The sequence below is a fragment of the Tachypleus tridentatus genome, chromosome 2 (assembly GCF_004210375.1).
Source record: "Tachypleus tridentatus isolate NWPU-2018 chromosome 2, ASM421037v1, whole genome shotgun sequence".
Taxonomy (NCBI): domain Eukaryota; kingdom Metazoa; phylum Arthropoda; class Merostomata; order Xiphosura; family Limulidae; genus Tachypleus; species Tachypleus tridentatus.
The window spans coordinates 65991747-66017724 of NC_134826.1; the positions used below are offsets into that span (position 1 = coordinate 65991747).

The 25978-nt window shown below is 31.7% G+C and overlaps 2 protein-coding genes across 11 annotated transcripts in view; one reads left to right on the forward strand and one right to left on the reverse strand.

The window, feature by feature from the left end:
• Positions 1-8162, forward strand: part of LOC143244057 (uncharacterized) — a 29704-nt gene extending 21542 nt beyond the window's left edge. For all 9 annotated transcript variants that reach the window (XM_076488072.1, XM_076488071.1, XM_076488073.1 and 6 more), the window contains 2 exons: positions 1407-1550; positions 5195-8162. In XM_076488072.1, coding sequence (XP_076344187.1) covers positions 1407-1550; positions 5195-5426 — 376 coding nt within the window. In that variant the 3' untranslated portion in view covers positions 5427-8162. The remainder of the gene's footprint in view (positions 1-1406; positions 1551-5194) is intronic.
• Positions 8163-9763: 1601 nt separating this feature from the next.
• On the reverse strand, positions 9764-18482 carry LOC143244060 (uncharacterized). 2 transcript variants are annotated; one of them, XM_076488081.1, is made up of 11 exons: positions 18342-18482; positions 17830-17946; positions 17295-17354; positions 16854-16909; positions 16364-16508; positions 15343-15906; positions 14275-14386; positions 13990-14122; positions 12870-12984; positions 11288-11397; positions 9764-10493 (listed from the first exon to the last, which is right to left on the reverse strand). In XM_076488081.1, the coding sequence occupies exons 1-11, from the start codon at positions 18351-18353 to the stop codon at positions 10406-10408; spliced, it is 1512 nt and encodes a 503-aa protein (XP_076344196.1). In that variant the 5' UTR covers positions 18354-18482; the 3' UTR covers positions 9764-10405. The 2 variants fall into 2 exon arrangements, with proteins under 2 accessions (XP_076344196.1, XP_076344195.1); XM_076488080.1 differs by lacking the exon at positions 18342-18482 and having other exon boundaries at positions 17830-17977.
• Positions 18483-25978: the final 7496 nt, after the last annotated feature.

Here is a 25978-nt window from a genome sequence, read left to right on the forward strand (position 1 = left end):
AGCAAACTTGCTAACACAGTTAAGAGACCTACAAAATGACACTATTTTTGATTCTTAGTTATCTAAGTTTTTTAACTTTATGTAATGTTTCCACTTGTTTTGAAATAATATATTACAATGAATCAAATGTATATACAAATGTTCACTGTAAGTTTTACAGAGTATATAAATAAATTATACACGTTTTTGTGGCATACATATAAATGCATTTGTCTTGAGCATTAAATTATCTAATAAGATTTTTCTCTCAAACGAGGTGTTGAGAAGTTAAGATATAGAATATTATCAAATGAATATATTTCAGCTGTTATTATATAGGCTGTGTGAGCAATAGCTTGAGATTGTCTAAACCTAAATATATGTTTCCATATTTACATGTAAGGTGCTTGTTTTGTCATGGCTGGAATTGTGCTGGGCTAGCAGTAGCTGACATGAGATCTGATTCTTTTGAGTATCTTGCATTTTCAGTCTGTGTTGTTATAGACATGAATTGTTTAGCTTATGTTTCTAATGATTCCAATGTGTATTTTTATAGACCAGAACTATTTGTTTAACATCTGTTTCTAGTGATACCAGTGGGTATTGTTACAGACCCAAACTGTTTGATAGCTCATGTTTGTAGCATTTCTCAGGTATGTTATTCTCAGCTTGAGATGGTTAAATAATAATAGCCGACACTGTTACTCAGTGATCTTGGATAAATGAATGAAGATTGAGTTAGAAATTAAAATAACTACAATGAAGTGAACATGATTCATCTTTATAATATTTAGTATAAAACAATACTGTGCTTAATATTTTAAGTAAGGTTTAGATAAAACTGTCTATTGGAACTACAGTGGAATCCCTTTAAAGCAGCCACCTTCAGGACTGAGACAAACTGGCCTGATTAGAGGGGTTCCACTGTACATAATTAGAATTATGCAAACAAAAAAAGGGACTGTGATTGAATGGCCACTTTCAAGGGGTGACCAAATCTGAGGGGTGGCTGCTTAGAGGGGTTCTACTGTACAAACTTTGGCATAGCTGTGAGTTCAATAATACAAATAGGCTTTAAACTACAAATGCATGTTTGTCCGTATAACTAAAAGACTCCATCATGCTGTGTATTTTTTGTCAATGTGTGAAAGAAGGTGTTCATCACTCTGTCAACTGTGACTGTTGAGAAAAGCTTGGTATGAACATAAAACAAAAAAAATTTTTTTTTTGAAGTTGATTGGTTGTTACATTACCTGTTCAGTAATGAAGGTGTAAATATAGAGTTTATATTTATTTATAACATCTAATTATCATTCTCATAGTTTTAATAACAAATTATACAGTTGTGTTTCAAGTGTGAAAATTAAACTAATACGAGTAAAAATTATTTAAGGTCTTACAATAAACAGGACATAATTTATTTCCAGCCTTTCTAAAAATGATTTACCAGATGACTTAACATACCATTCCCATGAACAAGCCATGGGCCTTAACAAAAGTCTAAATGAAGATTCAGAAATTATTGATGATGGAATGTTGGATGAACACTTGACTCTCAAGAATATAAAGGTGTATGTACTTGTTTGATATAAAATATGTGTACTTTCAAATGCAATAGAGACCAGGATGCAAAGTATCCAATAGTGGATGGCTTGTCTTCTTTTTGAATTCAAAGAAACTTACCCAGTAGCCATAATGATTTCCTGTTTAGCAGTTCTACATATTGTCAGTAAACACAGAATTTTAAATCATTGAATGAATTAGTAATCCAGTAAGAATAATGTGTTAGTATTTGTTTTATTGGTTGAAAAAACTGTAATGAAAATAGGTTATTTGTGTTAATAGTAAATGTTTGCTAAGAAAACTCAAGATTTGAGCAAAACCCAAGTTAAAAATTGATGCAAATATCTTTAATAAAATTACCAAAATGTGATGGAACATTGCTTTTCACTAACCTGTATCTTAAGTAAACAGTTATTTGTTATTTACAACTATTTTCTCTAGACGTTAAAAATCCATTAACACAAAAACAAGACCTACAGTAACAACTCTGTGCTTTCATTATCAGTCACCATATCGCTTTTAGAAATTTCTCATATTGTTATTAGAGTTATTAATAAAATTAAAACTGTCAACAGACAAATACAGAACTACCCTTAAACACACAACCCGAACCTCTCATGTAAAATTTGGGTCTTTTTGGTTGTGTTCTGCTATCTTTTCCTTGTTTCTTTTTTTCCCTCATTGTACATGTTATAGGTTTATCTTGTATTAAACTTACAGTGTAATTGCTATCACATAAAACCACTAAAGATTCATAACCTGAAATGTGTTTAATCTATATTTATTTCTGTCACTTGTAATACACCAACATTTTAAGATCCAATGGTTATTCTTTTTTTCTTTTCCAAATTTAATGATTTCAAAAGAAAGATTACTTGCGTGTATAAATAACTTGTGAAAGCTGGACATACTGAAGGTAGCTTTCATGATATAAAGTAACTATGATTTTGATAACATAAATGTGACAATGTCTCTTGTAGAGGGGTCATTCCATATCAAATCATCTAGATTTTGGAAAATTTTCCAGGTGACCCCCTCAGAATGCCTTGAAAAAATTCACGTGCTCATCAATCCATATAATGAAAAATTGCCAAAGATTAGATCAATATCTCTAATAGTTTCTGTATTACAGCTCTGTAAAATTTAATTAATTTATTTTTGGCAAATTCATTTGTGGCTGCTTAAAAACTGCAAGAGTAATGGTGGTAGAAGGCTGAAATTTGCTACACTGACTGAATTAATCTCACAGGATTTAAAAATGGTCTCAAACTAAGTTTACCTCTTTTAGGATTTGCACAGTGAGGCAGTAAAATCACCTGAAAACTCAAAATCATAAAAAACAATGGCTTATGTAATAAGCCATAGCTCTAAGACTTAATATGATACAAAGCTGAATTTTGTTTTCAAATTTCCTATAACACATCAGTTGATAAATCAGCAATTGTTGTAATTAAAAGTCTATTAGATCTCCTGTAAAAAAATTTAGTTGCATGCAACTTTTTGTGATTTAGCTAAAAATAGCCCTACTTCAGGCCACAGTTTGACCATGTCATCAGTTATTCAGCCTTTTCAGATTTTTACCATATATTCTTACATCTCTGAATATGATCCACTAAAAAATCAGGATGGTGTTCTACTTACTTTTTGAGTTACAATTTTTTAAAGTATCCTCTGACCATACATTGTTTATTTGAAAAAAAACAACTTCAATTCAGGTGTGTTACTGTGTGCTAATATATCCATACAATTTTGAAATAATTTATGAAACCCATTGAAATATTCTAATCACCTTTACCATATATTCTTACATCTCTGAACATGATCTTCAAAAAAATCAAGTTTGTGTAAAATAATGAATTATCAAAGTTTGAGTGTCTCTGATATGTATCATTGGGCAAAGGACCACATTCAGGAGATTCAATTCTTTCTTGTCAATCAGGAATCACTCCTGCAGAATTGTGTAAAGTTTGATCTACTTGAGTGCTATGAAAAATGCAAAACTGTGGCAGGTATTAGGTCACATCATAGCTTTATTCTACCAACAAATTCTATGTGAGAAGGCTATCAGATGATGATGTGTACACAGTTGTAACTGTTGGTAGTAGCAGTGAAAGTGATGCTGCAGCAGCTCAAATAGGGTCTAATGATAGCAATGACAATTATCAGCCAGGGAAATATATGGCATGCATATATGATCATGGTAAGTGGGAAGCATAAAAGATAGATCAGACGAACATTCCAATGTGTTGGTGTCATTTATGAAGAAATCAAGAAACAAACTGTTCTCATGGCCTGCAAGATCACGTAAAGATGCAAGCTGGATTCCTTTTCAACATATTCTTTGTCTGATAAGTGCACCTACCGTGCAAGGCAGTAGTGCTCGCCCCTATGTTCTAAGTCAAAGTGATCTCAACATAATCAAACTTGAATTTCAGAAATTTATTCAAGCTGTCTGAACAAAGCAATATTTATTTGATGTTGTTAAGGCTAATTTATTGCCAAAGCAGTTTTTGAAACATTTCATTTTCATGATTATTGAAGTTTGGTGTGACTAAAATCTTTCTCAGTTATCCCCTGTTGTAGCACTATGCTTTTTGTGTCTGATTTATCTTTGTACTTATTATATTATGAATCTTAAACTCAGCCATATCTGCATAACTATAATGCATACACAATATATTTGCATTGCCATGTGATCTAACTAGTTATGCCAATAAACTTGTTCAGAAATAAATTAATTCATGTTTCTTACAACTTCATTATTTAACATTGTGAAATGCTGGTTAGAATATTTCAGTGGGATTCATAAAATTCTGACAGGTATTTTTGAAAATTGTATGGATATATTTGTACACAGTAACACAACTCAACTGAATTTGTTTTTAAATAAAAAATGTATGGTCAGAGGATACTTTAAAAATTATAACTCAAAAAGTAGGTTGAACACCATCCTGATTTTTTTAGTGGATCATATTCAGAGATGTAAGAATATATGGTAAAAATCTGAAAAGGCTGAATAACTGGTGACATGGTCAAACTGGCCTGAGGTAGGGCAATTTTTAGCTAAATCATAAAAAGTTGCATGCAGCAAAATTTTTTTTACAGATCTAACAGACTTTTAATTACAACAATTGCTAATTTATCAACTGATATGTTATAGGAAATTTGAAAAGAAAATTCAGCTTTGTATCACATTAAGTCTTAGAGTTATGGCTCATTACATAAACCATTGTTTTTTATTATTTTAAGTTTTCAGGTGATTTTACTGCTTCACTATGCAAATCCTCAGAGATAAACTTGGTTTGAGACCATTTTTGAATTCTGTGAGATTAATTCAGTCAGTGTAACAAATTTCAGCCTTCTACCACCATTACTCTTGCAACTTTAAGCAGCCAAAGTTGCCCAAAAATTAAAAAAATTAACTAAATTTTACAGAGCTGTAAATCAGAAACTATTAGAGATATTGATCTAATTTATGGCAATTTTTCATCATATGGGCAGATGAGCACATGTGAAATTTTTCAAGGCATTTTGTGGGGGTCACCTGCAGCCCCCTGGATGATTTGACATGGAATGACCCAGAGTTTATTTTGTATACATTAAATTATTCTAAGTGTATTTCATGAGTAACATTTTCTGTCATTTTTTTCAGAAAAGAGTCCACATCCTTTATGCAGAGATTAAGTAAAGAAATGGTAAACTTGGACAGTGTAACATTGCACCAGAGGTTTCGGTTAGGTTTGAGCGTGATTTTGGTTATTGCTGGATTATTAAGCCTACTTATCACATTACTAACAAGCCAGACTACAGCAAGTTATTCCAACACATATACTAAAGAAGTGATCAATCCTACATTATCTTCACATGAAGCTCCAAGAAGTTGAAACTATACATCTTAGCTGATTGTTTTTGTAGTAAAATAGACATTGTGTAAAGTTATATGCCAATCAAACATATTTATTACAAAAAATATACACAATAAAGCTCAGATCTTTTCCCCCTATTTGTAAGTAATTTATACACACGCAAAGATTTTTATTTATAAAAGTTATAATTGAAAGATCGATATACGACAAAATACAGTACTTCCTACCTATCATACGAGTACATCTGTAAATTAAATAAATTGTTAACTAAATATTCTAAAGCTTTCATAATATAATAAAGTTTCAAACTTGTACAGAACATTGTTTTTATAACTAATTCCTTCCATACTAGATATCAGTTACTGTCAGGATCACTGCTTTAAAATGTTCCACAGATAAATTGATCAGTATGTTCTTGCCCAATGAAGGCTTGGTAAGAAGGCCAAAAACTTGTAATGAAAGGTTTTAATTTAGATGATCCATTCACACATATCTTAACTATTCATTTGGTTTTTAAGGTGTTAAAATTATTGAGGGAAAAAAAAAATTAAATTCTGAATACATTCACTTCCCCAACTACTGTACACCCTACATGTTCAAGTCACATATTGATGAAATCTTCACATAAATATTTAGTTCCATCAAGTTAGTGTGTCTTTCCTCAGGTGCACTTGCACTATAAACTCTCTTCAGAGTTGTCAAGCAGGTGCAATATGTGTTGACTTTAAAATGTACATGCACTACCTTTGCACTGAATCCAATGCATATTGTACAACATACTATTGAATCTTTGGATGGAATTCTTGAAGGAGAGAATTATAAAGTTGGTATGCACAAAGCACATGTACATCATATTAAAACTAGTTTCTTACCAAGAATATCTTAACTAGTGACAACATGTATAGACTCTTAACATGAGGCTCAATTGTAACACACAATTCAGATTATCGGAAAAGTTCCCCATTTTAATATGAAGTTCTTGTAACCTTATAAACAGTTTCATATTTTCCTTTGTAGATGACTTAAGTTTTTTACAGAATTTAACATAAATTTGTTGGCCTCTTATGAGAATATTATGTTAAGATTTTCAAATTAAAAAAGGGTGAAATAGGTATCTTTAAAAAAATACAGAACCAAGACAGCTTAACATTGAAGTGCAATAACCAAAAGGAAAACTAACTAACTAAAGGTTTAAGACATAAAGAGTTTACACATCCTCAAGCCACAAATCTCTATTCCAATCCTAAATATTACATATTTCAGACATGGAATCAAAATTGGAATTTGTAGCTTGAGGAAATAATGTCACTACGTCTCAAGCCTTAAGCTCATTTATATGTTTTAGTAACTGCAATTTCAATTTAAACTAATCTGGTTTCTGTAGTTTTTGAAGATTCTTACTCTTCCATTTTTAAATTAATTTTATTTCTTTGATTTTCTATGCCCATAGATCAATACTGTACTATGTGAAACAGTTTAATGATATTCAGTGATGTCGAGAAAACCCACTTGTAGAGAAATATATATGCAAAAACGGCTCGTTTGGGTTGAGAAAATATTTTACGTAGAAGAGCGAACACCGTTTCGACCTTCTTCAGTCAGCGTCAGGTTCACAAAGAAAGAGGTAACTGACCGGAAGCTGACCACATGTTTGGAAGGGGTTGTGTAACCGAGTGTCTGAATGTAGAGGGCGGTGTTAGATGTTTGAATATACAATTTTATTTTATTATATTTAATATAGGTATAAAGGCATTCCTTTATATTGGTTTATTTTGGGTTTAAGTTGTTGTATAAGTAAGGCTTCTTTAATTTTGCATTTGTTTGTTTGTTTCTTTATTTAGTATTCGAGTGTTTTCTATGGTTATGTTGTGTTTATTTGACTTGCAGTGTTCGAAAACGTGTGAAGGTGACTTTTTATGTTCTTTGAATCTGGTTTCCATTTTTCTACTTGTTTCTCCAATATAGATGTTGTGGCAGTTATCACATTGTATTTTATAAATAATGTTGGTGTGGTGTTTGTCAGTGTAGTTTTTACATAGTATAGACCTTTAGTTTTGTGCCTGGTTTTTAAATAAATTTGGTATTAACTGGAATGTCATATTTTGTTACCAGTTTTTGCCAAATGTTGATTATTTGTCTGCTGATGTCAGGAATATATGGTATGCAGCAGTATATGGTTTCGCGATTTTTTGATTCGTAAGATATATTTACTTTTGTTGGTTGATTTTGCTTCCTGTCTAGGTGTGTGCATATAATGTTTTCTACGGTTTGTGGAGGAAACTTATTGATGTTGATGAAGTATTGTTTTATATTGTCTAATTCATCGTTACTTTTATCTGGTGAGCATAGTTTTATGGCTGTGTTTATTTGATTTCTTAGTATGTTGAGTTGTTGTTTTGTTTCATGTGCTGAGTCACAAGGAATGTATAGTCCAGTATGGGTGATTTTTCGGTGGATTTCTGTTTTGAATTGTGTGTTGGTTCTTGTGAACCTGACGATGACCGAAGAAGGTCGAAACGTTGTTCGCTCTTCTATGTAAAATATTTTCTCAACCCAAACAAGCCGTTTTTGCATATATATTTCTCTACAAGTGGGTTTTCTCGACATCACTGAGGATACTCAATTTTATTTCCCAACTAGTGTAAAAATCCATCACAAATGGCAGGAAAACATCGCTAAATGATTAATGAAAACTACAGAATTTGTTTGTAGCTCCAAAATTTCATGTTATGATTAAAAAAATCTTCCCAAAAATGTCAATATTTGTATAATCTCTATAACCTCCTAAATACATTTCAAATGTGTTTTCAGAAAGACTTTCTACTTTATTTTCTATATTGTAACTACGTAGGGGTCTGTCCCTTGACCAACCTCGTAAACAACATAAAAACCAAAAGGAAATAAATACGAGTTTTTTTCATGCTAGAATGACTACTTAACACAAATATATATATTATTACACTGGCCTTCCAGTCATGCCTAGTTAACATTACACAACTTGCACTGATGTGTGTGCACTCATGTTACATATCCAATAATATAAAACTGATCTTTAGTCTTCCCTGTGTTTTAGTGAACTAGTATTTTGTAATATACAGTCACACTTTAATTATTATATATGTATATAGATTATTACTATGTAGAAATAAATTAAAAACTTTTCTTAAAATACAGAAAATTAAATCAAGTAAATCAAACAATTCTCTTCTTAGAACTGTTGCTGCTGGACATAGGTTGCTAAGTCATAAAATTTTGCACACAAAGGGTATCAATTTTTCTAGATTTTATATATACAGTTGAATAACAAAAAAAAATCAAATAACTATACTGATACCATGGAATTCCACTAATTTATCAGGTTGTCCAAAAATAAATGTCAGAATTCTCATGATGACATTTAGAAGTTGAATATTGAGTAACGTACCATTGGTTGGTTGGTTTAATCCAATGTTTGTCGCTTACAAGGTGTCTTGTTTCTCTGCTGTTTCAACTCTACTTGGAATAAGTTTTGCAACCTCCAAGGCAGCATGGACAAGAAGAAATTTCATATGATTTCTTCCAAGATTTCAAACTTGGACAAAAAGCTACCAAAATTACAAGGAACAATGAGGCATTCAGCCATGGATCTGTTACTGAACATAAAGTTCAGTGTTGGTTCAAGGTTTTGACATGGAGATTAAAGTATTGAAGACCACAAAGGTCATGGAAGGAAGCCATCCTTAGATGAAAACATTAAGGGAAGCAGTTGAGACTGACCTTCGCAGAACAGTACGCGAGCTTGCAGAGAAATTAGCACAAGCAAATCAAGCATTGCCAACCACCCAAGTGCCATTGGAAAGACAAAGTTGGATAAGTGGGTTCTGTACAAACTGACTGAAGATAAACAAAATTGGCATTGCAAGACCTGTGAAGGATGACACTCCAAAAATTGAACTAATTGGAAATTAAGGTTCTGCTTCACCCACCTTATTCCTGAGACCTTCCAACTTGAATATTCAAAATATTAATAAATGTACTCGACCCAGTCTAGATTGGATGATCAATGAAAGACAAATTACCAAATCAGATAAATATAGTTCATGTGCAGTGCTGTTTAAGACAGCTTTCTACACTTACTTTTACTTTTACTGGATATTTTTTAGAGTTCACACCAAAATATCACTTCCATAATATAAGAAAGAGCAAGTTAAGTGAATATTTGTTTTCATACATTAGTGTTCTAATTTATTCTTTTTCCTTTGGAAAAATATAATTATTTTACTTTCCAAATTCAAGTAGCCCCAAAGTTTGTCACAAAAGATGTTTGTTGAATCATTTACTAGGAACTAAAGAAGTTAGAAAATGCACTTGATGAATTATTTTTCAACTACCAAGAAAGCTAGTTTTATTAAACAAAAAACAATTTACATATCAAGTCAACAGAAAAAAAAATCAAATACATGTAGTACTAAGACTTCTTATTCTGAAGTCCTTTAAAAATGTAATAAAAACAGTTGATATCTCATAAGCAAAACCTAATTGTAGATCCATTTATTCAAATTTAAATCAATAAAACAAATTTCTAAATGAAACACCAATTTTATTGCTACAAAAAACTTCAATTTGGAGCTTCTCATACATTTTAGTTAACACATCTTATAAAGGTGAGTTACATGTCATCACCATCTATGTATGCCTCACACATCTATTATACATACTTCATTATTTAAATCAGTGAATAAAAAAAGAAAATTACCCAGGTCACCATGGAAATTTACAAATACTACAAAACAACGTAATTAATAATGTATAGAAAATTTTATCTGTAAGTTATCAGAAATTCCTACACAACTTGATCCACTGAAACTATGTTCTTAGATCTTTTAAAATACAAACAGGATAAGCTAAGAGACACACATAGAACACTAAGTACTTTAAGTGTTAAATCATCAATATAAATGGTCAATATAAAACGTTTTATGATAAAATAGCCTGTGGTTATTGTTTGCAAAGTTCAATTACTTCTGTTTCCCAGATGGTTTGGTTTTATCCAATTGTTTTCTGGACACAGTCTTGTTCTTACCACTGTATTTCTTCTTGTCATCCCTAGATTAAAAAGTCACAAAACTCAAGTTATGCATTGTTAATAACTAAAAAACAAACTAAAACCCTGTCAGTCTAGAGAAATAAACAAAACTGAATCTGTTTTAATTAAGATAGCATTAGAATGGACTCTTACTATTTTAACTAGTTACAAAATACATTTATTTAACTATATAGTTAAATAGTTTTCTACAAAACTGATCTGATTAGTCTAATAATCAATGTAGAACTTAGAATCACTGTGCAAAGTAAAAAATCTACTACACTTCAGTTCTGGCTGTAATTATACACCTTGTATTCTGGTACACATACATTGATTCTCCAGGACAAAGTGAAACTACATAAAAATAGCTAGCAAGGCCAGTACAGGACATTCCAAATAAAAGTAAAAAGACTTGAGTTCACATTTGAATTTTCCATAGTAAGGTAAAACAAATTACGACATAGCTTTCCATGGCAAGTTGAATCACGAAGCATTCCGTAATAAAGTAAAACTTAAATCTAGCTATGGTTTTTCATGCAAAGCAGAACTGAGGTAAAATTATTTATACGCTTTTACTAGTGGAGGTGTTGTAAATTAACAAAATGGAAATTTCATCATGCATAACTTTTAACAAATTTTTCTGTCAGGGTCTAAATTACCTGAAGAAAATTTAAAAAGCAGTGTTTCCTTTCTGGACACCAAGTTAAAATACTGCACAAAAGTACTTACTGATCAATTTCAAAAAGCAAGTTTGAACCTATATATTCAGAAATCTCTTAACATAAACTACCTTATTTCATCTAATTTAATATACCTGCTCATATGGATTTTGTCTCTGCAACCTTTCCCTCCTTCCCAGTAAGCACTTCGTTTCTTTGTCATGTACAAGAAGCATCTCTTACATGGCTTATCACTAGTATAAGCCTACAGAATAAGAAATGACATTTGTTATTAAAAAACTAGCATTAGAAACAATGACAATAAATTTGTGAAATTTTTCATGGTACTCTTCTTGATTTTGCTGTTATAAAAAAAACAAAACATTCTGACACTCAGTTACACAACCCCTTCCAAACATGTGGTCAGCTTCCAGTCAGTTACCTCTTTCTTTCTTTGTGAACCTGACATGACCGAAGAAGGTCGAAACATTGTTCACTCTTCTACGTAAAATATTTTCTCAACCCAAATGAGCTGATTTTACATATATAGAACACACACAAGTTTATTTCAAAATCATCATTTATGTACTAGTGAAATATCTAGCAGATCAGTTACACTCAAAAATGAAATTAAACAAAACCAAAGGTTGAATATGAAACATTAACTTACTCTACCCTAAAACAATTCCATTAACACAAAAGCGTGTTTACCACAGCCACATAAACAACATTACTAATTCAAACAATTCTGGACACTTGCTAAAGTATGTTAACTACATATACAGGCTTGGTCAATTTGATACCCGTAAGGACAAACATGTAATCATGAACTATACACCAACTTTCTCCAAATTGTGTGTTGGAAAGTTGCTATGGACGTCAAAAAAACAAACAAACAACCAAATGAGTAATAATTAACATAAAACTACAACATACTGCACACAGCAGCACAAACCAAGGTTAGTGGGTTATGGTATCATCAGTAAAAGTTGCTTGGGAACCATTGACATACATATTCTTAAAATGTATTCAGTGTGTCTCCATGAAATAGAACAAGCTTTCAGTGTATTTTACTCAAAACATCAGGATGCTTTAAAGCAATGTTTCTACTTAAATATCTGTTTGTGAATTTACAAAACTTGTTGCAAGTCAGTTTTGAATGAAAAATTATTTTCATATTCAGAATAAAAATACTTTTATCTTACATTCTCTATCCTTATACAAATCTGGTGCATCATTAATGTAGAGTAAAAAGCTGAAAAATATCGTATAAAATCTAAAGTAACAAATTTCACATTTATCTACGCTAACAGTTCCAATTTTAAATAACCAGTTTCATTTAATTTATCGCTTTACTTTAAAACCTCTCACAGCAACTAATACATCTTCAATGTTAAGGGTAAACAAAGGGATCAGGTTACAATTACACTACCACATAACCAGCTTTGCTACTGAGTGATTATGTACCCTTCCTTTTTTAAAGTTGTGTTATTTAACCTAATACATTTCACATTCTATTAGTTTTGTCAAAGAATATATTAGAATGAAATATGCACACAAAACAAGAAATTTAGCCAAATTTCTTTTGCCTTTCTAACTGAACTACAAGTACATAAATTAATATTTGAATAAAATATTGGATTTAAGTATAAGAATGAAATATAGATCACAGACTGAGACACTGGAAAGTAGCAACACACATACAAGTAAGAAAAGTTACAAAACTAAAACAGAAACCTGTTCTTTTGCACAGAAACCACATATCATTCGAGTAGCTAGCTCCATATCATGGTCCATCTCCTTCTCATCATGACACAGGTCACATGGGTAAGCCTTGCCACAACAGGGAAATCTGAAAATATACATGGAAAGCTTTTGTTCACGTCCTTCACAAAATATTTAAAAATCTTGCAAGATTCTTCTCTGCTCACTTGATGAGAATAAATACACGAATTATCTCTTATTGATATGTCAGTCTCCATTTTTCCCAGATTCACTTAACAACATATTTCTAGTACACCTAATATCATATTAGAATATATGGGTTATTTATAATCTAATTATTGTACTTTGTGGATTTTCTGGATCAATTTTTCACCATGCGAAATTAAAAAAACCTGACATTTTCCTGTTTCTATATATATATATATATATATTTACATATGTGTAAACAAAATAACAAAAAAATAATAAAACATGGTTCTTGAAGAAATTTTTTCCTTTACTTAAATGTTCCTTTGAAACAGTTTTTCTTCTTAGCAATATACAAACATTCATCAGTTTAGTTTTTAAAACATTTATTCCTCTTTCCAAAATTATTAGATTTTTGTTTGATATTTATTTTCCTTGTACCTTTATTTTATTAATATCAATAACCTGTTAAACAAGTCTAAACTGTTTAAAACAAATTGCATGGATTTTGTTGATATAAAGGGTATCTATTAACAGGAAATACAAAACATTCAATACAACTGAGTACTAGCCAAGTATCTAAAATATTTTACATAGAAAATCAATGATTTCACCAATATTTCTGTTCACTATCGTAGATACAAAAACATTAATTCACTAAATTTAATACAATTTGCGTACCCTACAAAACAATGAAAGGTGTAAAAAAACACATCAATAATTTGAAAGTTTACACTTTAACTTATCTTCTGAATCATAAGTGTCAAGTTAATATATTATCTTACTACAGGCTTTCACTTGTTAAATATAAATGTCACACATGTGAGACACTAAGTTTCATTTAATATATAAATATTTTGTGTAGAATGATGGTACAGTTAGATTTTGTTAAAAACTTAATAACAAGTAGTCTCAGCTATGATTTTACAACAAAAATGTCTTCTACCTTAACCAACGAAAGCTTTTCTTGTAATGCTTGCAAGTTCCATTTTCAGGCAGAGGTTTTCCATCTTGAATGGCAGGGTCTTTTATCAGTTTGTCTTTTCGTTGTAATCGAATCAACTGAGTTTGACCTTTGTCTGTGAGAAGAAATAATGAATTTATCATAATAAAAACAACATTATTTTTAGGATACTTAAAGATTAATCACCATAATCTGACTATATTTTTAACTTGTGTTAAGCATATTAAAAAGCATTAATTAGAAACATCAGTAAAATATGTGGCTTACCAAGGTTTTCAGTCAATTGAAGTTGACTAAATTTCACTGTATCAGCAAAAATGGTAAGTTTAACATTACAAAAGTGGCACCAAGTGTTCCTACTTTGTCCATAATGTATTCCCTAAAAAAACAAAAAAATATTTAACTTACCACCCAAACTAATACTGTCAAAACTGCGTTGAACAGTTGCATAAGGAAACTGCATTTGTTCAACTAAGTGTTAAGAGTTTTGGATAATTTATTGCTAAAAATATCTTTACTACAAAGGAATTTTACATCATCAAAATAAAAGGACTTGATTTTTATTTGTGCACTCTCTTCCTAAACTATTAAAAGACACTAAACTTGACAAAGGAAAATATAATCATGTCAAAAATATTAATGCATCATAAGATTCCATAACAGTTTTTGATAAAGTTCCTATAGCAGGTACTGAATGAAATACATCACTAAAACAGCTTAGTTCTATACAGATGAAGCTTTTTTTAGTTAACTTGTCTGTCAGATAAAACTGACTAAACCTTTTCCACCTGCATTTTACATAACACAGTACAAACACCTAATGTCTGTATTCAATGACTCATGCACACGCAAATGAAACAAGCAAACATCAGTAAAAATCCATTAAATAAATGGCACTGAAAAAGACAACATGGTATAGGCGTACTTGTATCACATGTGCCACGTTATGCAGTGTTTATTATACAATCAAATTCTAGGGATGTGCATGATATGATTAGCTATTTGGTTCTTTGTCCCCACCATGTGCTGTTGCTTGCATCTATTTAGCACAGCACAACAAATTAGTTCATCTTTCATTTAGAAATGCAGAATATTTTCCAAGGTGTTAAAGAATGTGAAGATTTAATTTAATCTATAGAAATCTACCCGAGACAAATAAAATCCTATGTAAATATAAGATCATTTTGGTCTGGAGCATACAATGTTATGTATGTGATATAATGGATGGAATATTATATGGAAGTTTTTCAATTAGCCTATATTTCACAACTTATTCACAGATAAATAAACAGAAAACATGTTGAATGTTACACAATTATAAATCAATGTTCTTACTGTCATGGTCATCTGCTTGCTGCAGTTGAGACAACAGACAGTCAGTTCACACATCATCAGAGGAAGGTCAACAGCTTTGCAACCTACAAGGTCTAAGTAACCAAGAACTGGTGAAAAACAATGAAGTAATGATGCACGAAAAGCTATCTCCTGCATGTGATGACACTTTGTACATTGAATAACATTGTTACGTCGAGCTGGGGTAGAAATCTCGTGTTGCGTTTTACACCTAGAGCACTGGACAGTTATGTTGATTTTTTGACACACAAGTGTTGCCACGTTCTCTCCAAGCTGTAAACTTTGTAATTTCACCTCCGTAGCCCGTTTAGGTGTAGACAATACTTCATTATCAGTGTCAGTATTCTCTCTTCTGTCACTCTCAAGCACCTGGCTTTCAATATTCTCTACTGACTTTTCACTTTCTTTAGAACCATCAGTTTGGTTCAGCTCTGTGGTGGTGTCTTCATCTGCATGGTCACCATCAATATTTTGTTTTCCATGAAAAAGTTCTTCAAATGGTATACACTCAATTCCTGCAGCTCGGGCCTCTCTCTCACGTTTCACCTATATACAAAAGGATTCGTGTATCCATATCATTCACAGTGCAACTCGTTTAATTTGCTTGATATTATAATCTCCTCATATTTATATAACACAACGTGAGGTTTGGCCTCTAAAGGTTTTTTTTATTATTTCTTACAAGCTATTATTTAATACAATAAGAACATTTTCACTTACTATAATTACTCTATCATATTAGCTTAATTTTTGTTTTGGGAAGTTTCAGAGCTTTATCTTTTCATAAAAATTAAAAGATTTAAACATCACTACAAATTCACTGAATACATGTCTGTAACTCATGAATTAAACACGTCCATTTGTAGCCTGTCCTTTACAATACAATAACTTCTATTCAGTTTCGCATGATTGTAACTAACATAATTCAAGTGTACCTGTTTGTTGTTTTTTTTAATATATCACCAACTTTAAAACAAAAGACAATGTTTAAGTAACTACACACCATCCTCAGCCCTTCTATGAACATGTCTTCCAAGTTTTTATCCAACCAACGAAGAAATGGCCGAAAAGTTAATTCAACTTCCCCAACTTTCTGAATGTCTTCATTTCTCTGAACTAACCATTTCTGAATACTCTTGTTCAAGAACCTGAAGAAATAATTGTCAATTAATGCATACACAAAGTTTTCATCTATCATTGTGTGCACTGTCAAAAATAAAAAATAAATAAACCTTAAAAAGTACAAGTGAAAAACAACAACCAATTTTTTTAGATATTAACATCTAAAGTTACACTTCCTGATATTCATTCCTCTAGCTAAATACTCAATGAGAATTAGCCACACACACACCTTCCCAATTTGACATCAGTGCACTTTCCATCCCTTCATATGAATACCAGACAATGTATTCAAATGTTTATCTAAGTTCAAGTCACTCATGAAGAAATCTTTCTGTATAACTTTAGTTTACATCTCAACATAGTGTACTCACCTCAGTAGCAGTTCTGGCAGAGTGTCATTTTCATCCACAACTGTCACCATACATGACTGGTCATAAAACATTCAGAAAAAAACATGAGTGTAGATACTTTACACAATTCTTTTAAGTCAGACTAAAATTTTAAACCTATGAAAGGATAGATCACTCAAAAGGTAATCTTTCATCAAAACTTCACAGTAAGAATTACTTTTGTTTGATATCATTTGTAACCTTTATATGCTTGATGAAACTAAAAACATCCAGATTCAAACATTTTTTGTGTTCCAAGTTTCTATCCTACAAAACAAAATCTAGAGAATCAATAAAGACAGTGAACAACAACTTTACTCAATAAACTAATGTTTTTATTAATATAAGATCCTTTCAGACAAGTTGTATGTAACCTTAACTTTTGTTCATTTAAAAAATTAAAATTACAAAACAAATACATACCTTGCAAGGATAGTCCTTTTCAAATACCACCTTCAAATCAATATACTTCAAATCAAATGGCTGAATAAAAAAAATAATGCAAAGTCTGAAAATTTATACTAAGTACAGACATAACTACATTTATAGGAACACTGCAGCAAAGACAATAATTTACAAGATATTTATCAAAAATTAAGCATGTATTTACTTCAAAATTTAATATGATTGTTCTATTCCATAAACTTAGGAGTAAAACTGACAAGAGAGGGAAGGAAAATAACTGATGTTTAGACATAGAACAGTTCAATAAATACTTCACAGCATCATATAATGAAAGATAGTTTAAATGTATTCTCAAGATGGCTGGTATGGATATGTACCCAGCAATGGTCAGTTGCAAGCTCTCTTTGTTAACCTGAAATCGACCTAAGGTCAAAAAGTTGTTCTGTACTTTAATATTACTTCAAGAGTTTTTAATACCAATACCAGCCATTTTTAGAATACATTTTTATTTCAAGTGGGTTTCTCATCATTATGTAATGGACAGTTTACTAACCCAGTCAGGATCAGTGGGTGTAAACCTTACAAGAAATGTAGACTCACTACCACTGTTCACATCTAACAGTTGACAGTAGTTAGGAAATCTTTTCCTAAGCTGCATTATCTCCATCTCCCCTAGTAAATAAACAAATAACATGTACACCCATACAAGCATGAGCACACAGATTTCAAGACAACTTATGATCAACAAAGCAGGTACCTTACCAATCAAGTAAACCCTAACAGTAGTAGAAATCACATTTCACAACAAGAAATATTTTACTACATTCTAACTATGGAATATACTGTTAGCTAATTCTCATTTATCTATACAGCAGTTTAAGAAACACCAAATCAAATGATCAAACAGATTTTCCTGACTAAAGGAGCAATTAACTAATTGAACAACAAATAACTGATCCATCTATGTTGTTATTATCCAACACTAAAAAATCATTAATGTTAATAACTTAATTGTAAAAAATTCTAGGCAATATTTAGTTTATAACAAAATAAAAACAAAAATTACCTTAATTCCATAAGGTCATTTGGTGACAAACTGTCTAAGAGAAGTTTTTTTCCTTAAAAGAGGGACAGACCCTTGGCATCTTCCAGAAATTTCTTTTTTAACACTGGTAGTCGATTTTCCATCAGGCTTTTCCAGCTCAATGTGTTCTGAGCATTCCTTCTGTATTGAGATGTTACCTAATGATTCAGTTACTCCTGGTAGTTTGGACGAAGCATCAGACGTTTTAGCGTGAAGCCATAGAGAATTTGTCACCATTAATTTACTACCATTACAAATTTCATCATGTTTTACGGAGGCTTTCTCGGAATCGTGTACAGAATCTTTGGCTTGTAATACTTTGGAGTTTGAATGTCTGAAATAACATTTATCTTCATAATGACAATATCCATACCACTTGAAAAAATTGCAATTTCTTTTCCTTGGAATATTTTGTTTGTTTTCCACAACAGTATTGGTGTTAAACTGTAAATGTGGATCATTTTTATCGCCTCTATTAGCTTCCTCAAATTGTTTGTGTTTTTTTTCTAGTGAGGTTTTCTCCTCAACTAAACCTGGTGAATTTTTGCACGGGTGCGTAACATTTTCTGACAAAAATCCTTTATTTTTTTGGGTTGTTGGGCCTTTAAACCGATTAGGAATATGTCTGTATCTACAAAACTTGCCATATCTACAAAATCCATTTCGCCAATAATATCGACAGACACCCTGTGGAATAATAATTTGCTCCTCTGATTTTTCAAGAAGATACGGTTTTGAAACAATTGTTGATTTATAATCCCTGGCTTTGAAACGTTGCCCACTGTTAATGCTACAATATGGCGACCGTTTCTCTTCTGATAGGCCTGTATCTACGGTTTCCTTGGTTTTCAAACAAGCTCCATATTTGTTACTTCGACTGTCTTCTGTATTAAAAGGTTCCAAACCTTCTGTCAACGAATGCGATTTCACTATCGAACTACTTACTGCTTCATTTTGATTGGTTTCACTTTCTCCTGACAGACTGTATTGAAACGTTTTGTATTGAAACTTTGAAATTTTACCCTCTTCGTTTACACAGACATTTTCAGACACAAAAACTTCACTTTTATTGGTACTAGAGTTCATGTGACGAAAGCTACAAATTCAATTGATAAAAAGGCTTAACTTAAGGTTTAGTTAAGCGCTTTGCCGAAACTACAAAAACTTTAAAAGGTAAAATTAACACACAAACTTATTGAAGCAAATATTACATACACGAATAACTATTAGAAACTATCAAGTTTCTTATATCTCTATCTACCTCAGTTATACTTGTGTAACTTCCAAAGTACACTTTCTTTCGTTGTTGCACCACGTTGCAGCAACTAACGCTTATTGGCTACCTCCTTGTTGCTGCGTGGTAACTGCACTCAAGGGCAAACCATTGGCTGTAACTTTCAAAGGTTAATTTCGTAAAAAGATTGCAACATGCCGTGGTAACTGACGCTCGTTCTAAAATACAATACTTTCCCATAACATACAATGTTTTCATAGAATGCTATTAAATAAATATTTGAATTTACAGTATTTGGTTCTTCTTCACGAAGCTTTGACAAAAATCGTCTACAAAAATATCACGTTATTGCAGTTCTTTTCAATAAGCAAATATTTTTCGCCATCAAAAAAGGGGTGAGGATAATAATGAGAAGTTTAAAAGTCTATTTGTTTAGGCCTGGCATGGCCAAGCGCATAAGGCGTGCGACTCGTAATTCGCGGGTTCGCGCCCGCGTCGCGCTAAACATGCTCGCCCTCCTAGCCGTGGGGGCGTATAATGTGACGGTCAATCCCACTATTCGTTGGTAAAAGAGTAGCCCAAGAGTTGGCGGTGGGTGGTGATGACTAGCTGCCTTCCCTCTAGTCTTACACTGCTAAATTAGGGACGGCTAGCACAGATAGTCCTCGAGTAGCTTTGTGCGAAATTCCAAAAAACAAACAAACAAACTATTTGTATAATTATGGTTGTAAATAAGCTTTACTGTTTTGGAGATATTTACTGCTTAAAGTAGAATATAAAAATGCAAGCATATTTGAATAATGTTTTATTATCTATTGTTTCTGTGTTCGTACTTTAAAGTAAACAACTACTAAAATTAAGTGTATGCGTTTTATAAATGTTAAACCATTTGATTTACTATTTGTCCCACAGTGGCATGTCGGCGGACTTACAACCTTAGAAACCAGGTTTCGATACCGTGATGGGCAAAACACACGTAGCTCATTGCGTAGCTCTGTGCGTAATTACAAACAACGAAATTTACTATGTATCACTGATTTATACTGGTTATCTCGCTGTTGTAAACTATATTATCAATCTTACAATTAGACGTTCGCTCGATAAGTATGCTAATCTTGATATGTAATAACACCAGGTTTATAAAGTTCATAAAATTTACTTAATAATCTGACGGTGCTTGGAGTTTTGAAAAGACATATTATAAATACGATAAGCCAACGTGTGAAAATTAAGGAAAGTATTAAGAGTGATGCAGTTGGTTCAGTGTCATAAAAATTAATTAATGTTAAATATACAATGATAGTAACTTTTACAGTAGGGAAATATTTATTTTTTTAAATTAAATTCTCAGCTGACCTTTGCCCCGAAAGTCTAGATAATAATTGTTTCCTAATGTCTAGTTAGCTCTTGGTCGTTCATTTGATTTGGTTGGACTCATCCTTACGGTATTGTCTCCTTGGTATTTTGACCCGGCACGGCCAGGTGGTTAAGGCACTCAGCTCGTAATCTGAGGGGCGCGGGTTCAAATTCCTGTCACATCAAACATTCTCGCCCTTTCAGCCGTGAGACGGTCAGTTTAAAGTTACACTTAAAGCACTTATTTCTTTGTGGTTTATTCTCTACATTTCATCAAATTAGTTATGTAACCAATCTTTTTAGTTGTTCAAGCCAATTATCAGCACGAGTCAATATCTTAACATTACTCAATCCTATAATGTAGGAAGGGTGTCTTTAGTTTGTATATGTTACATTAATCAATTCTAATTCAATCAATAACTGCAGGGCTTCAGCTTAAAAGCTGGTGTTTGAAGAAATAATTTGGTTGTTGTCGTTTGTTATTAAGCACAAAGATACACAAAGAGCTATCTGTGCTTTCCCCACCACGGGTATTGAAACATACCACTGTGCCGCTGGGGCAAATAATTTGATTAATTTTTTTGTACCAGAACCCGAGAGGATAAAGAAATTGCTTGAATCAAATCCTTAGTATGTTAAAAAACAACAACAAAGGATAATTGGAGATTATATTTTATTTCTCGTATTACAAACCAATTATAAACTAATATCAAGTACCCATACAACTCATGATTATATAAGTAATAAATTTAATGCCGTATCATATGATCCTAAATGAGTATTTGCTAGAAGGGTTAATTTCTATTAAGGTCAACACAAAAGGCAAAAATGGTATGATACTGATTTTCTATTTTTATGTGAATGTTGAAAGTTAAGGCCCTGCAATATCCTTGACAAATCTATCAATGTTGAGAGTTAAGGTCCTGCAATATTCTTGACTAATCCTATCAGTGTTGAAAGTTGACAACTCTTAACACTGTTGAGAATTAAGGTCCTGAAATATTCTTAAAATTTCTTCAAAGGTAGATGGTACATTTCCAGAAAATCTTGTCACATGATGTAATGTTTCATCTCATCCTTGCCTACAGTTGTTCAATTAAGATTCTGAACGAGGTGTAATTTCCCTTTGTGATCCATCTTCATATTGTAGTTGTTAGATTAGGATACTGAAAGAAGGGTAATTCATTACACTTTCTTATACTAGTTGTGAGATTTGGATTTTCAAAGAGATGTAATTCCCTTTTATAATCAACTTTAGTACTGTGGTTGTTAGATTAGAATTTTAAAAGAGGTATAACACCTCTTTGTAATCCAAATTTGTATTGTAGTTGTTTAGATTAAGCTTTTGAAAGAGGTATAATTCCCTTTTGAAATTCGTCTTTGTACTGTAGTTGATAGACCAGGATTTTCAGAGAGGTATAACTCCCTTTTGTAATCCAATTTCAACTGTAATTGTTAGATTAGGATTTTGAAAAAGTTGTAGTTAACTTTTGTAATCCGTTTTTGTACTGTAGTTGTATGATGAGGATTTTGGAAGCGGTATAATTCCCTTTTGTAATCCACTTTCTTACTATTGTTGTACGATGAGAATTGTCGAAGAGGTATAATTCCCTTTTGTAACCGTTTTTTGTACTATAGGTGTTAGAATACAATCTTGAGAGAGGTACAACTCCCTTTTATAATCCACTTTCATACTTTAGTTGTTTAGATTAAGATTTTGTAAGAGATATAATTCACTTTTTTTCTGTAGTTGTTAGATTAGAATCTTTACAGAGGTACAACTCCCTTTTGTAATCCATTTTTTTACTGTAGTTGTTTGATTAGGATTTTGAGAGAGTTATAACTCCCTTTTGTAATCCACTTTTATACTCTAGTTCTTAGATTAGGATTTTGAAAAAGGTATAACTCCATTTTGTAATCCACTTTTGTACTGTAGTTGTATGATGGGAATTTTGAAAGCAGTATAATTCCCTTTTCTATTCCACTTTCATACTGTAGAGATGTATGATAAGAATTGTAAAGGAGGTACAATTCCCTTTTGTAATCATTTTTGTACTGTAGTTGTCAGATTAGGGTTTTCAGAGAGATACATCTCCTTTTTGTAAACCACTTTCAATTTGTAGTTGTTTACATTAAGCATTTGAAAGAGACATAATTCCCTTTCGTAATACACTTTTGTACTGTAATTGTATGATGAGGATTTTCAAAGAAGTATAATTCCCTTTATAATCCATTTTTGTACTGTAGTTAATAGATTAAGATTTTGAAAGAGGTATAATTCCCTTTTATAATCCACTTTTGTATTAAAGTTGTTTGATTAAGATTTTGAGAGAGGTGTAACTCCTTTTTGTAACCACTTTTTAGTGCAGTTGTTTGATAAGGATTTCAAAAGTAGTATAACTCCATTTTATAATCCACTTTTGCACTGTAGTTGTTAGAATAGGATTTTGAAAGAGGTATAATTCCCTTTTGTAATTCATTTTTGTACTGTAGTTGATGGATTAGGATTTTCAGAGAGGAATAACTCCCTTTTATAATACAATTTGAACTGTAGTTGTTAGATAAGGATTTTGAAAGAGGTATAACTCCTTCTTGTAATCCATTATCGTACTGCATTTGTTAGATTAGGATATTGAGAGAGATATAACTCTTTTTTGTAATACAATTTTGTATTGTAGTTGTTAAGATTAAGCTTTTGAAAGAGGTATAATTCCCTTTTGTAATCCAATTTTTTAGTGTAGTTGTTAAATAAGGATTTAAAAAGTGGTATAACTCCATTTGTAATCAACATTTGCACTGCAGTTGTTTATATTAGGATTTTAAAATGAGGTATAACTCCTTTTTGTAATCTAGTTTTGTACTGTAGTTGTTAGATTAGGATTTTGAGAGAGATATAATCCCCGTTTTTAATCCACTTTTGTGCTCTAGTTTTAAATTAGGATTTTGAGAGAGGTATAACGTCTTTTAGTAATCCACTTTTGTAATTTAGCTGTTTAGATTAAGCTAAGCCCGGCATGGCCAGGTGGGTTTAGGTGTTCCATTCATAATCCGAGGGTCTGGGTTCTAATTCCGGTCGCACCAAACATGCTCGCCCTCCCAGCCGTGGGGGTGTATAATGTGACGGTCAATCCCACTATTCGTTGGTAAAAGAGTAGCCCAAGAGTTGGTTGTGGGTGGTGATGACTAGCTGCCTTCCCTCTAGTCTTACACTGCTAAATTAGGGACGGCTAGCACAGATAGCCCTTAAGTAGCTTTGCATGAAATTCAAAATGACAAATAACAAGCTTTTGACAAAAGTATAACTTCCTTTTGTAATCCACTTTTGTACTGTAGTGTTGAATTAGGATTTTTAAATATGTTTAACTCCTTTTTGTAATTCCTTTTTTGTACTGTAGTTGTTAGATTAGGATATTGAGAGAGATATAACCCCCAATTTTAATCCACTTTTGTGCTGTAGTTTTTAGATTAGGATTTTGAGAGAGGTATAACGCCTTTTTATAATCCACTTTTGTAGTGTACGTGCTAGATTAGGACTTTTAAATATGTTTAACTCCTTTTGGTAATCCCTTTTGTACTGTAGTTGTTAGATTAGTATTTTGAAAGAGGTATAACTCCTTTTCCTAGTCCAGTTTTATACAATCGTTGTTTAGATTAAGCTTTTGAAAGAGGTACAATTCCCTTTTGTAATCCATTGTTATACTGCAGTTCTTAGTTTAAAATTTTAAAAGAAGTACAACTACCTTATATAATCCACTTTTGTACCATAGTGGTTAGATTAGGATTTTGAAAAAGGTATAACTTCTTTTTGTAATCCACTTTTGTACTGTAGTTGTATGATGAGAATTTTGAAAGAGGTATAATTCCCTTTATAATAGATTTTTGTACCCGAGTTGTTAGATAAAGATTTTGAAAGAGATATAACTTCTTTTGTAATCCATTTCTGTACTGCAGTTGTTAGATTAGGATTTTGAAAGAGGGATAATTCTTTTTTGTAATTCATTTATGTAGTGTAGTTGTATGATGAGGATAGTGAAAGATATATAATTCCCTTCTCAAACAGCCCCCCGCTAGTACAGCAGTATGTCTCCGGATTTATAAGGCTAAAATCAGGGGTTCGATTCCCCTCGGTGGGCTGAGCAGATAGCCCTATGTGGCTTTGCTATAAGAAAAACACAAACACACCCTTCTCTAATCCAATTTCGTACTTCAGTTGTATAATGAGGATAATGAAAGAGGTATAATTCCCTTCTGTAACCCTCTTTCGTACTACATTTATAAGACAAGGTTTTGAAATAAGTATAAATGCCTTTGGAATCCACTTTTATAATTTATTTCTTTAGATTAAGCTTTAGAATGTGGTATAATTCACCTTTGCAATACAATTTTGTACGGTAGTTGTAGATTAGGATTTTAAAAGAGGTTTAATTCCATTTTAATTCACTTTTTGTTGTAGTTGTATGATGAGGAGTTAGAATGTGGTATAATTCCCTTTTGTAGTCCAACTCTTGTAATTTAGTTGTATGATGAGAATTTTGAAAGAGGTATAATTCTGTTTTGTTATCCCTTTTTGTACTGTAGTTATATGATGAGGATTTTGAAAGAGGTATAATTCTATTTTGTAATCCACTTTTTAGTGTAGTTGTTAAATAAGGATTTAAAAAGTGGTATAAATTCTTTATGTAATCCAGTTTTGCACTGTAGTTGTTCATATTATGATTTTAAAAGAGGTATAACTCCTTTTTGTATTCACTTTATACTTTAGTTGTTTAAATTATGATTTTGAAAGATGGCTAATTCCCTTTTGTAATCCACTTTTGTACTGTAGTTGATAGATTTGAATTTTGAAAGAGGTATAACTCCTTTTTGTATACCACATTTTTAATGTAGCTGTTTAGATTAAGCTTTTGAAAGAGGCATAACTCCTTTTTGTAATCCAGTTTCATACAATCGTTGTTTAGATTAAGCTTTTGAAAGAGGCATAACTCCTTTTTGTAATCCAGTTTCATACAATCGTTGTTTAGATTAAGC